General features: G+C 40.5%; 1 protein-coding gene across 2 annotated transcripts in view; it reads right to left on the reverse strand.

Moving 5' to 3' along the window:
* The window catches only part of LOC106093200 (transient-receptor-potential-like protein), a 102,013-nt gene that overhangs the window by 17,142 nt on the left and 71,724 nt on the right, over nucleotides 1–13,147 (reverse strand). For both annotated transcript variants that reach the window (XM_059369108.1, XM_059369107.1), the window contains exons 5-7: nucleotides 9,306–9,486; nucleotides 9,059–9,250; nucleotides 2,928–3,162 (exon numbers count right to left, since the gene is read on the reverse strand). In XM_059369108.1, coding sequence (XP_059225091.1) covers nucleotides 2,928–3,162; nucleotides 9,059–9,250; nucleotides 9,306–9,486 — 608 coding nt within the window. The remainder of the gene's footprint in view (nucleotides 1–2,927; nucleotides 3,163–9,058; nucleotides 9,251–9,305; nucleotides 9,487–13,147) is intronic.

Genomic DNA, 13,147 nt, shown 5'->3' on the forward strand with positions numbered 1-13,147 from the left:
GATTCATAAATGCGTTATCTAAATACGGCTCAGATATTCTTTCAAGGATAACACAGTGTCCGTAGCCGCCACATGACCAACGAAAAAGCTCCCTTAACCTCACAGCAGTGGTCACTGCAATTTGTGTAGCCACAATGTCCAGAGCCACTAGATGTAGTATTAAATCCAGAGCATCAGATGGTGTCATCCTCAGAGCGGCTGTGATCCGGTTAAGTATTGAGCGGTAGGTGGACTTTTGAACGCCGTCCACCAGATCACAACGCTATATAGCATTATAGGTCTGACAACTGCAGTGATAGGTAAGCTAAGTTTTCAGGACCAGGCCCAGAGGACAACGAATGATAGATGGTCACAAAGAGATGGCTGTGAGCTTTCCAAAACTACGTGGCCTAATCTAGACTCGAAGAGGTCTACTGCTTTGCTGTTATAGGCTAGAACAGATGTCTCAGTCATTGTGCCCGTCATGACAGGTCACTGTCTAATCGGAAAACATGCTGACAGACTAAAGGTTGCCAGCAACGACTCATTTCTTTAAGAACCTGTCTGATATAAAGGGTATGAATATTCGCAACATATTAGGCTTTTTAAAGCGATCTGGATGGTTCAACGATAGGAACTAGAAAGCATCTTCTTTCTTCAGTTCCTATGGTATCACAATGGACTAAAACGTCTAAGTGAGTCTGATGGCAGACTGCCACTTAAACCTAACCTAACCTTGCTCAGAGACTTCCTCAGCTCACCATATTATGTTCATAGCTCAGCCTTATACACCTCCCAATCGTGTGGTGTTCTTGTTGGTTTCGCTCTATTGATGGATTTTCTGCAATCCTATCTTAGACCAACCAGTTCTGGGGTCCACCACGGCGGTCGCTGTTTGCGCCTTGGCTTGGCACTTAAATATGCTGATACAAGCGAGTCATTAGGGGCCTTCATGACTCGCTTGACTATTATGTATATATCCGTCTATGTGAGCCGAAATTTATCCGAATCTGGCTTTCCTCTGGTTAGCCAAGGGTATCATATTACCTTCGGCTAAATTTGATGAAAATTTAATGAAAACATTCACATACACACCAGCTGACATGAATTTGAATTCCCAGGATTTGTATACCCACCACCGAACGATTCAACATATCGAAATATCCATTTCCCACCCTTAAAGTACATATATTCTTGATCAGCATAAAAATCTAAGACGATCTAGCCAAGTCCGTCCGTATGTCCGTCCGTCTGTCCGTCCGTCTGTCCGTCCGTCTGTTCGTCCGTCTGTTCGTCCGTCTGTCCATCCGTCCGTCCGTCTGTCCGTCCGTCCGTCTGTCCGTCTGGGGCTATGGGGATATTGGGCTGAAACTTTGCACAGATTCTTTTTTTGACCATAAGCAGGTTAAGTTCAAAGATGGGCTTATCGGACTATATCTTGATATAGCCCCCATATGGACCGATCCGCCGATAAGGATCGGCCCATAACAGCCACATTTATTATCCTATATCGCTGAAATTAGAGATAGTGAGTTGAGTTAGGCCCTTCGACATTCTTCGTCAATTTGGCTCAGATCAGTCCAGATTTGGATATAGCTGCCATAAGACCGATCCTTTCGATTAAGGGTTTTAGGCCCATAAAATCTACATTTATTATCCGATTTTGCTGAAATTTGAGACAGTGACTTTTGTTTATTTTTAGATGTACCTACTAAAAAGCCCAATATTTTGTAATACACAATTGAACAATGACTTGTACTTATTAGTATTTGGTCCAAATCGGAACATATTTCGATATAACTGGACATAGGACATAAGGTTAAGGTATGCAATTTTCACCGGATTTGGATGAAAGGTGGTTTACATATATACCCGAAGTGGTGGGTATCCAAAATTTGGCCCGGCCGAACTTAACGCCTTTTTACTTGTTTTTTTTTTTTTTAATAAATTTGTCACCATAACTACTACTTTTTTCTTCAGCCAATTCAGTGATTTATATGCTTTGTTCTTGAAAACATTTTCTAAAATAAGCAGAATGTAAATCTGTGAAATGGCTGAAGAAAAGAAGTGGAATTTTTCTTGCGAACGCCCCATGTTAAAATCATGGCATTTAATATAAATTTGAAAGTAAAATAAAAAAAAAAATGTTGCTGGGTTTATTTCGTATACCCTTTATTACAAATAACAATTATGATTAAAATTTTTAGTTTTTTCTCAAAACTCCTCAACACATCCACTGTGCCTTTCCTTGGACCTCATTATTATTGGTACAACTACCACTACTAGTGATGCTGTTTTTGGTTTATGAGATTAGATAATGTCCACAAATGGTTTAAAGACAGCTGCCTTGCTTCGTTCACATTTAGGTTCCCTGCTCCTTTTCTTTCTGTTCTAGCGTTTTCATATTAAACCAGTAGAGTCATCATGTCATTTAAGCAAATGGCAAAACATAAAGGTCTCTTACTAGTCACCCATTTCCTACTGACCACGCCAAGATGGGATGGTATGGGATGGGATGGACAAACGCCATGAAAATAAAAGGAAGTTGCAGAACGCAGCTCGAATGATGATGGAGTAGAAAGTGGAAACTCTAACAGATATGAAATCCATGGTGTTTTAACATTTTTTTATTATTTTGTTTTTTCTTTTTGCTTATCTTTTATTAAAAATTTTCCGTGATGGATGGAAAGCGAAATAAAAACGCAAACAGTTTAGCAACAGAAGGCCAAACGATGAAAGGAGGGCAAAAACATAACAAGAAATAGCTGTCATCAACTAGCTTTTCACGAACACTGAAGCCGAATAAATGATATTCAATTATGCTCATTGTTATCGCAATCAAAAGAGGAATTTCTAAATAAAATTACGGATGGGGCAAAATTCATAATTTTTCTCGTTTTCCCCTACTTTTTGGACAAATCTACTTAATTGACATTTGTTGTACTTACACAAAAAGAAGAGATATGACGAGGCATGAATGAGAAACTTCATGAACGGTTTACGCATCAGTTGACCAGTTTTGCAATTGGGAGCCACCATGTAGATCATGCAATAGATGGGAAATAGAACAGCAACTTGGGCAATGCAAATCATTTTCTCCAGCAGCGTTTTGCGTCGAAACCCGGGAAGACCTTCATACCAAATGGCCGATAGCAATTGTTGGATATTGGAATGGGCTACAAACTAGAAAAGGAATATTAAAAAAAATTTTAATATTTTTTTAGGGTAAAGGTTATTGTTATCTGTAGAAATTAAATATCAGCATAATATTCTAGAAACCCTAATACCAAGTAAAGAAAGGCAAAAAAAAAAAGTTGAGCGATACCGTTTATACAATACCACACATCTACCCTTTAGGTATAAATTGTGCAACAGCATCAAGAGGACGATATATCTTAACCCTCCGGCGGATGAGAAGGTCAGTGGGGACTTTTTTGAAGGTCCCAGGTAAAAAGGCCTACTAAAAAGGCGTTTAGTTCGGCCGGGCCGAACTTTGGATACCCACCACCCCGGGAATATACATAAACCACTTTTCATCAAAATTCGGTGAAAAATGCATACCTTTTGCCCCATAGCAGATATATCGAAATATGTTCCGATTTGGATCAAAAACCTATAAGTACAAGTCTTTGTTCAATTCAAACCAAAATGTTTGTCTTTTAAATAGCTTTATCCAAAAATAAACCGATCTAAGCCATATACGACACGGATGTTGAAAAGCCTAAAATAAGGCACTGTGCCAAATTTCAATGAAATCGGATTATAAGTGCGCCTTTTATGGGGCCAAGACTTTAAATCTTTACCGATCTTGCAATATGGCAGAAGTATGTCGAGGGGCTTAACGTAACTCACTGTCCCATATTTCGGCGACATCGGACAATAAATACGCCTTTTATGGGCCCAAAACCTTAAATCGTGATATCGGTCTATATGGCAGCTATATCAAATTCTAGACCGATCTGAGCCAAATTGAAGAATAATGTCGAAGGGCTTAACCTAACTCCCTGTTCCAAATTTCGGTGACAACGGACAATAAATGCGCCTTTTATAGGCCTAAGACCATAAATCGGAGGTTCGGTCTATATGGCAGCTATATCCAAATTTGGACCGATCTGGACCAAATTGACGAAGAATGTCGAAGGGCTCAACACAGCTCACTGTCCCAAATTTCAGCAAAATCGGATAATAAATGTGGCTTTTATGGGCCTAAGACCCAAAATCGGAGGATCGGTCTATATGGCAGCTATATCCAAATTTGGACCGATCTGGACCAAATTGACGAAGGATGTCGTAGGGCCCAACGCAACTCACTGTCCCAAATTTCAGCTAAATCGGATAATAAATGTGGCTTTTATGGGCCTAAGACCTTAAATCGGCGGATCGGTCTATATGGGGGCTATATCAAGATATAGTCCGATATAGCCCGTCTTCGAACTTAACCTGCTTAAGGACAAAAAAAGAATCTGTGCAAAATTTCAGCTCAATATCTCAATTTTTAAAGACTGTAGCGTGATTTCAACAGACAGACGGACAGACGGACGGACATGTCTATATCGTCTTAGATTTTTACGCTGATCAAGAATATATATACTTTATAGGGTCGGAAATGGATATTTCGATGTGTTGCAAACGGAATGACAAAATGAATATACCCCCATCCTTCGGTGGTGGGTATGAAAAAAAACCAAAAAGGCGTTAAATTAGGCTGGGCCGAACTTTGGATACCCACAACCTCGGGTATATATGTAAACCACCTTTAGTCAAAATTCGGTGAAAAATGCATACCTTATGCCCCATAGAAGCTATATCGAAATATGTTCCGATTTGGACCAAATACAAATAATAACAAGTCATTGTTCAATTGTGTATAACAAAATATTTGCCTTTTTAGTAGCTTTATCTAAAAATTAACCGATCTGAACCATATTCGACACGGATGTCGAAAAGCCTAACATAAGTCACTGTGTCAAATTTCAGTGAAATCGGATAATAAATGCGCCTTTTATGGGGCCAAGACATTAAATCGAGATATCGGTCTATATGGCAGCTATATCCAAATCTGGACCAATTTGGGGCGAGTTTCAGAAAAATTTCGAAGAACCTAACACAACTCACCGTCATAAGTTTCAGCGATATCGGACAATAAATGCGTCTTTTATGGCGCCAAAGCCTTAAATTGTGATATCGATCTATGTGACAGCTATATCCAAATATGTACCGATCTGAGCCAAATTAAAGGAGAATGTCGAAGGGCTTAACTTAACTCCCTGTCCCAAATTTCGGTGACAACGGACAATAAATGCGCCTTTTATGGGTCCAAAACCTTAAATCGGGAGATCGGTCTATATGGCAGCTATATTCAAAAACTGGACCGATCTGGGCCATATTGAACAAGGATACCGAAGGGCCTAACACGCCGTTCCTACTCATTGAGCTTAAAATTGAATCGGACAGCACTCATTGATTTGTGAGAAGTTTGTCCCAGTTCCTTAATGGAATGTTCATGGGCAAGTTTGTATTTTCTAGATGAAGGGTGCGAAGTTAAAGTTGTTTTAGCTTAGACATAAACCTAGAATTGGTGAATTTGCAACAATAATTTTAAATTAATTTATCTCATGGAATTTTGGAAAATGTGCTATCCAAAGAAAGCGTAAAGCGAGACGAATCTCTTACAGTTGGTATAACTTCAATGACTTCATTTGTACAGTTGTGAATTGACACACAATTTTGGCAAAAAATTTCAAAGGCGTTTTTCGGAAATTTCTTGAAGAAATTAAAATAGAAAAAAAATTAATTTCAAAAGAAAGCCCTAAAGGAGCAGAATTCCCTGAACTAAAAAAAAAACAAAATTTTACAAAAAATTAAATAAATCAAGATATTTTGTTTTTAAGGTTAGGTATACGAACCGCGGTTTGGACATTTCTGGATGGAATTTCATCAAAATTTTGGTATGTATGGAAAATGAATGACCCAATGGGCTATATACAGTATATATACTTCGTTATTGAAATTACAATGAAGCAATTTAACGATGTTTGTGTGTCTGTCCGTCCGTCTGTTGTAATCATGCTACAGCTTTTAACCAGTAAGTATATAATACCCTACACTTATCCTACAATTATAAATTCGGGCAATAGATATTTATAAATGAAAGCTATATCTAAATCGGAACCGACTTTTTTGGACAGATCGTTTGAAAATTTTTGTTACTACGGCGACATAAGTGTAAATCCGGCGATAGGTATCTATAAGAGCTGTATCCAAATCTGAACCGATTTTGATGAAGTCTTGCAGATATGCAAATTGCAAATTTTGCCCATGAACATTCCACTAAGAAACACGGTCGCAAACTTCTCACTTATCAATGAGTGCAGTCCGATTCAAGTTTAATCTCAACGATTTTATAGCCGAGTCCGAACAGCGTGCCGCAGTGCGACACCTCTTGGAGAGAAGTTTTACATGGCATAGTACCTCACAAATGTTGCCAGCATTAGGAGGGGAAAACCACCTCTGAAAATTTTTTTCTGATGGCCATGCCAGGATTCAAACCCATTCGTTCAACGCCATAGGCGAACATGCTAACTCTGCTCTACTGTGGTCACCAATCTTGCAGATATATTAAGATCAGTAATAAAACAATCCCTGCCAAATTTTGTGTAGATAGGTTGAAAATTGCAGTTACTACAGCCATTAAAGTGCAAATCGGGCGATACATATATATGGGAGCTATATCCAAATACGAACCGATTTTTACAAAAATCAATAGCGTATGTCCTTGGGCTAAACAAGTGACATGTGGAAAATTTCGTCACGATTGGAGAACAAATACGACCTGTAACTTGATTACAAGAATATAAGGACTCACAGGCGGAACGACGGACATGGCTAAATCGAATCAGAAAGTGATTCTCAGTCGATCGGTATACTTATCACCTCTACCTCTTCTCCTATTTATCGTTGCAAATAAATGCACAAATACCCTGTACCACAGTGGTGATGTAGGATATAAAAATAAAATCGAATATCTCCGAAACCATTATAGATATTAAAGACCTAAAGCGGACTTTTTAGTAGAAGTTTTCGAGCATAATCCAGTAATTTGGAAATCAGACCATAAATTAAAATTTGGCAGCCTGAACACTTTTTCGAAATACCGTGATGATCAAATTTAAGGGCGTGCCAAAAGGCGCCCAGACAACCTACGGCCTGGAAATTTTGCACACGATCTCGTTAACACCTAAGCTCTAAACATTGCATAGAGATATCTATATCTATCGCACAGCATTTTTATACCCACCACCGAAGGATGGGGTTAAGTTCGACGATGGGCTATATCAGACTATATCTTCATATAGCCCCCATATAGACCGATCCGTCGATTAAGGGTCCTAGGCCAATAAAAGTCACATTTATTATCCGATATTGCTGAAATTTAGGACAATGAGGTCTGTTAGACCCTTCGACATCCTTCTGCAATTTGGCCCAGATCGGTTCAGATTTGGATACAGCTGCCATATAGACCGATCCCCCGATTTGAGGTCTTAGGCCCATAAAAGCCACATTTATTATCCGATTTTGCTGAAATGTGGGACAATGAGCTGTGTTAGGCCCTTCGACATCCTTCGTCAATATGATCCAGATCGGTTCAGATTTGGATATAGCTGCCATATATACCGATCCTTCGTTTTAGGGTCTTAGGCCAATAAAAGCCACATTTATAATCCGATTTTACTGAAATTTGGAACAGAATTTGGAACAGTGAGTTGTGTTAGGCCCTTCGGTATCCTTCGTCAATTTGGCGAAAGTCAGTCCAGATTTGGATATAGCTGCCATATAGACCGATCTCTCGATTTAAGGTCTTTGGCCCATATAAGCCACATTTATTATTCGATTTTGCTGAAATTTGGAACAGTGAGTTGCCTTAGGCCCTTCGACATCTTTCTTCAATTTGGCCTTGATCGGATCAGATTTGGATGTAGCTGCCGTATAGACCGATCCCTCGATTTAAGGTTTTTGGGCCAATAAAAGCGCTTTTATTGTCCGATGTCGCCGAAATTTGGGACAGTGTGTAAAGTTAAGCCCCTTGATATACCTCTGCATTATGGCTCAGATCGGTCCAGATTTGGATGAAGCTGCAATATAGATCGATCTCTCGGTTTTAGTTTTTCGGGCCATAAAAAGTGCCCATAAAAGGCGCATTTATTGTCCGATTTCGCCGAAATTTGGGACAGAGAGTTAGGTTAAGCCCCTCTATATATTTCTGCAATTTGGTCTAGATCGATCAAGATTTGCATATAGCTGCCATATAGACCGAGATCTCTATTTAAAGTCTTGGTCCCAAACAAAGGCGCGTTTATAATCCGATTTAACTGAAATTTGACACATTAACTTATATTAGGCTTTTCGACATCCATTTTGTGTATGGATCAGATCGGTTTATTTTTAGATATAGCTGCTAAAAAGACCAATATTTTTTTACACACAATTGAACAATGCCATGTACTTATTAGTATTTGGTCCAAATTGGATCATATTTCGATATAACTGCTATGGGACATAAGGTATGCAATTTCCACCGGATTTTGATGAAAAGTGGTTTACATAACTTACCGAACTTAACGCGTTTTTTTTTTTTTTTTTTCCGATTTTCTCCTACTGTACATTAATCGGCACATTAAGGGTCTGAAGACCATAAAAGCTGAATTTATTATCCTATTATGCTGAAATATTTCAATCCTCCCAACAACGGACCCAATTATGGCTCAGATCGGATGATATTTAGATAAAGCTGCCATATAGACCGATCAGCCGACATAAGCTTAAAGTCCCGTAAAAGACGCATTTATTATCCGATTGCGATGGAATTCGAAACTGTGAATAACACAACAGTTCTCGGGACCTGAATCGAATAAGATCCAGATCAGCACTTATTTAGATATAACTATGGATATGCTAGAGCACTTATAATAAAATGGGATGATTAATATGAGATGGTGTTTATCCAAAGTTTGACACTGCCGAACTGAATACGTTTTTACTTGTTTTCGTGTCTTCTTTCTCTCCTTAAAATGATACTTACCCTTTTCTGTTTGTAGTAGACCGCCTGTGTTAGCCGATTCAAAGACATTCGATCGCCTGGCTGATATGTTGAGATGTCTGGATCATAATTTAATATAATGGCCAATTCATTGGAGGTTCGTGTTTGATCCAAAAGACTAACAGCAAAATTTTGACATTGACGTCTCAGTTCTACATATTCAGCTTTGCATTCCTGACATAAAAAAAGAAATGTAAGAAAACCAAATTCTAAAATTTGCCCTTTTTACCTGTTCGGTTAATGCCAAGGTCCTTAATTCCCATGATAGCTGAAATGCAGTCAATAAGGGATCATGTGAGGTCAAACAGATGAGTGAAGGACTAGAAAGAGCTCGATAAATATTAACACGGGAAAGGGAATGTCTTAAAGAATCTTCGGAGGTCATGCGTACGCATTCTTCACAGCCACACCTGAAAGGATAAAAGAAAACAATTAAACTCCAAAAGTAGAAGATGAAATGTGATAAGTTCGTCCGGGCCGAACTTTGGATAACCAACGTCCGAGATATATTTATTAACCTAATTTTAAGGAAGCAGACGCGGTAAGAACTGACGGACAAAGCTAGATCGTCTTAAAATCTAAAATGCATGAGGCCAGAAATTTATATTTCGATATTTTTATCTTAAAATTCAGCGACTGACAAAATAAATTTTGTCCTTCATTGTGGTGGTGGTGGATGAAACAACTTCGCCAGATCATATCAGCTTTTAAATATGTACCGTGGGGTGTATGAGGTATATTAATTTAATAAAAACAAGTATACATCACCTAGTACACGATACATCAATCAGCCCAGGCCATGCGATAGGACGGTCCTCGTGGCACTGGACCTATCGAAGGCATTTGACACGGTCAGCCATGCCAAATTATTTGAGGACATCGCCAACACGTCCCTCCAGCCAGGTCTGAAACGATGTGTCGCGAATTATCTGTGTGGTCGCCAGTCATTTGTGCAATTTGGGAATAAGAAGTCGAAGCACCATAGAGTGAAACAGGGAGTTCCCCAAGGAAGGGTGATATCTCCGGCACTGTTAAGTCTCTACCTATTCTCCATTCCACCCCCTCGATCGGTCGATGGAGAAATGAGTCCGACCAATAGGTGTCCCAAAATACTTGGTGTCACATTTGACAGCTCTTACACATTCTCCCCACATGCCACAGCAAGGTCCTCAGGGCACTTGCTGGCAGCACTTGGGGTGCTGACAAAGAAACCTTGTTGACCACGTACAAAGCTATTGGTCGGTCTGAAGTAAGTTCTGCAGCGCCAGTGTGGTCTCATCAACTTTGTGACACGCATTGGAATAATATTCAGATCTGTCAGAATGCCGCCCTGCGAACTGCGACGGGCTGTCTCCTCAGTTCTCATGTGGACCACAATCATCAGGAGACAAAGATCCTACCAGTGCAAAGACATAACTACATGCTGTCTAAGCAATACCTTTTGGGCTGTTATCGCAGAGACCATCCAAATCATCATCTTGTGGATAGATATCCAACGCCCTGAAGCCTTAAGGTAGATCTACATGATCTAGAGCGTGAGGTCCAGCATTACAAGAGAGAACCTCTAGATCAAGCGACATATCAAGCAGGACTAAACAACATTCATGTAGACACGGTAGCAGATGCGGTAATTCGCTACCGGGTGAATGTAGTCCTTATAGAACGACCGCCTCCCATTGCACCTGAAGATATCGACCTCCCCCGGCAAACCAAGGTAGTTCTGGCTCAATTACGTTCCGGCAGATGCAGCCGCCTCAATTTCTACAGGGCTATGATTGATGCCGCCGTGCAAGATGTATGTCCCGATTGTAACCACGGACCGCACGATACACGTCACCTGTTTAACTGCCCGGCCAGACCCACTCGCCTCAGACCCAGATCCCTGTGGACGCACCCAATCTTAATCGCAGAGTTCCTGGGTCTTGACACTCAACAGAATCAAGCAGACGAAAGATAGAACACAATAAACTGCTACAACTACAACAACAATAACCTAGTACACTAAACTGCACATTTAATTCCCCAAATAACTAGCAAGGAAGAGCAAAAGTCGGGCAGAGCCGACTATATAATACCCTACACCTACCCTTCAACAATAAATTCGGTCTATGTCTAAATGGCAGCTACATCCAAATTTCTATATGGCAGCTTCATCCAAATTTGGACCGATCTGGGCCAAATTAACGAAGGATATCGAAGAGCCTAACACATCTCACTGTCCAAAATTTCAACAAAATCGGATAATAAGTGTGGCTTTTATTGGCCTAAGACCCTAAATCGGCGGATCGGTCTATATGGGCGCTATATCAAGATATAGTCCGATATAGTTCATATTCGAACTTTGCCTGCTTATGAACAAAAAAGGGATCTGTGTAAAGTTTCAGCTCTGTAGCGTAATTTCAACAGACAGACGGACGGACATGTTTAGATCGTCGCAGATTTTTACGCTGTGAAGTATATATACTTTATAGGGTCGGAAATGAATATTTCGATGTGTTGCAAACGGAATTACAAAATGAGTATACCCCCATCCTGCATCGCATTTGTCGAGTTCATTTCTTGATATCTCTTTTTAGGCAAACAAAGGATAACATACGGACAGACGGGTGGGCGGATAGACGGACGGGCGGGCGGATAGACGGACGGACGGGCGGACAGAAGGACGGGCGGACAGACGGACTGGCCGACAGACGGACGGGCGGACAGGAGGACGGGCGGACAGACGGACGGGTGGACAGACAGACGGGCGGACAGACGGACGGTTGGACAGATGGACGGGCGGACAGACGGACGGGCGGACAGACGGACAGGCGGACAGACGGACGGGCGGACAGACGGACGGGCGGACAGACGGACGGCGGGAAAGACGGATGGGCGGACAGACAGACGGGCGGACAGACGGACGGGTGGACGGACGGACATGGTAGATCGACATAAAATTCATAACTATCAAGATTATGGGGACGAATATATCGAGTAGTTACAAACAGAATGACGAAATTCATACACCTCCATCCTATGGTGATGGGTATTAAAACAGTCTTAAGGCGTACTCGCCTCTCAATTGTTGCGCGTGCTGTGTGGCATGTGGCACCGTCTTGTTGAAACCACATATCATGCAAGTCAAGTCAAAAAAATTTAATATCATCCCACTGTAGTGCTCATGTCATCTTTGAAGAAGTACGGTCCAATGATGCCACCAGCCCATAAACCGCACCAAACTGTGACTTTTTCTGGGTGCATTGATATGCTTCTGGGTGATCTGCACTCCAAAATCGGCGCTGAACACAATCTTTTGATAAAAAAATGGATTTTCGGTCAACTCTCCAAGAGCCCATTCACAAAAAATTTTGCACTGCGGTAGGTCGGTCGGCTTCATTTCTTGCACCAGTTATATTTTGCAAGGCTTCACACCTAAATCCTTCCGAAAAGTTTTCCATGTTGTTGAGTAACAGAGGCCCAACTGATGCGAACGACGACGAATCAGCTGCGATATTTTCTTCAATTCGCACTCTACGTAAGCGTGAGGGTGGTTTAATGTCCAACAATGTCAATTTTGTGCAAAATTTTAGTCCCAATAGCCCGAGTAGCCGCTTCAGTGGGTCGATTATACTGATCATAAAATGTAAGAAAGGCGCGATGAACTTTCTTAACAGAACACTAATTTTGATAAAAAAAATTAAATAATTTGTAAGCGTTGTTCGTTTGTAAGACTCATTCATGGTAAAATTATAGACCAAACTAAGGACGTTTGACAGTGAAATAAAACACGAGTGAGCTGTTTAAGCCAGTGTTGCCAAAAGGATAATATCCAAAAAAATCACCCTTTAGTATCATTGCCTTTTATTTTCACAAAGTTGAGGTTAAGACCAATGTGGCCAATATTTTTACATGACTGCTGAGGCTTCCAGCAGTAATCCCAATATGAGCAAGGCGATGGTAGTGAACAAGAAAGCCTAGCCACCTTTCGAAAAGGAACGTATGCCAATGGCTACTATGTCCAAGGATTTGTAGATTAGGCAATTTATTTTCAGTAACATTTCAATAATCAAATCTTTCCCCTCAACATAA

Source organism: Stomoxys calcitrans, chromosome 5, assembly GCF_963082655.1.
Source record: "Stomoxys calcitrans chromosome 5, idStoCalc2.1, whole genome shotgun sequence".
Classification (NCBI taxonomy): Eukaryota; Metazoa; Arthropoda; class Insecta; order Diptera; family Muscidae; genus Stomoxys; species Stomoxys calcitrans.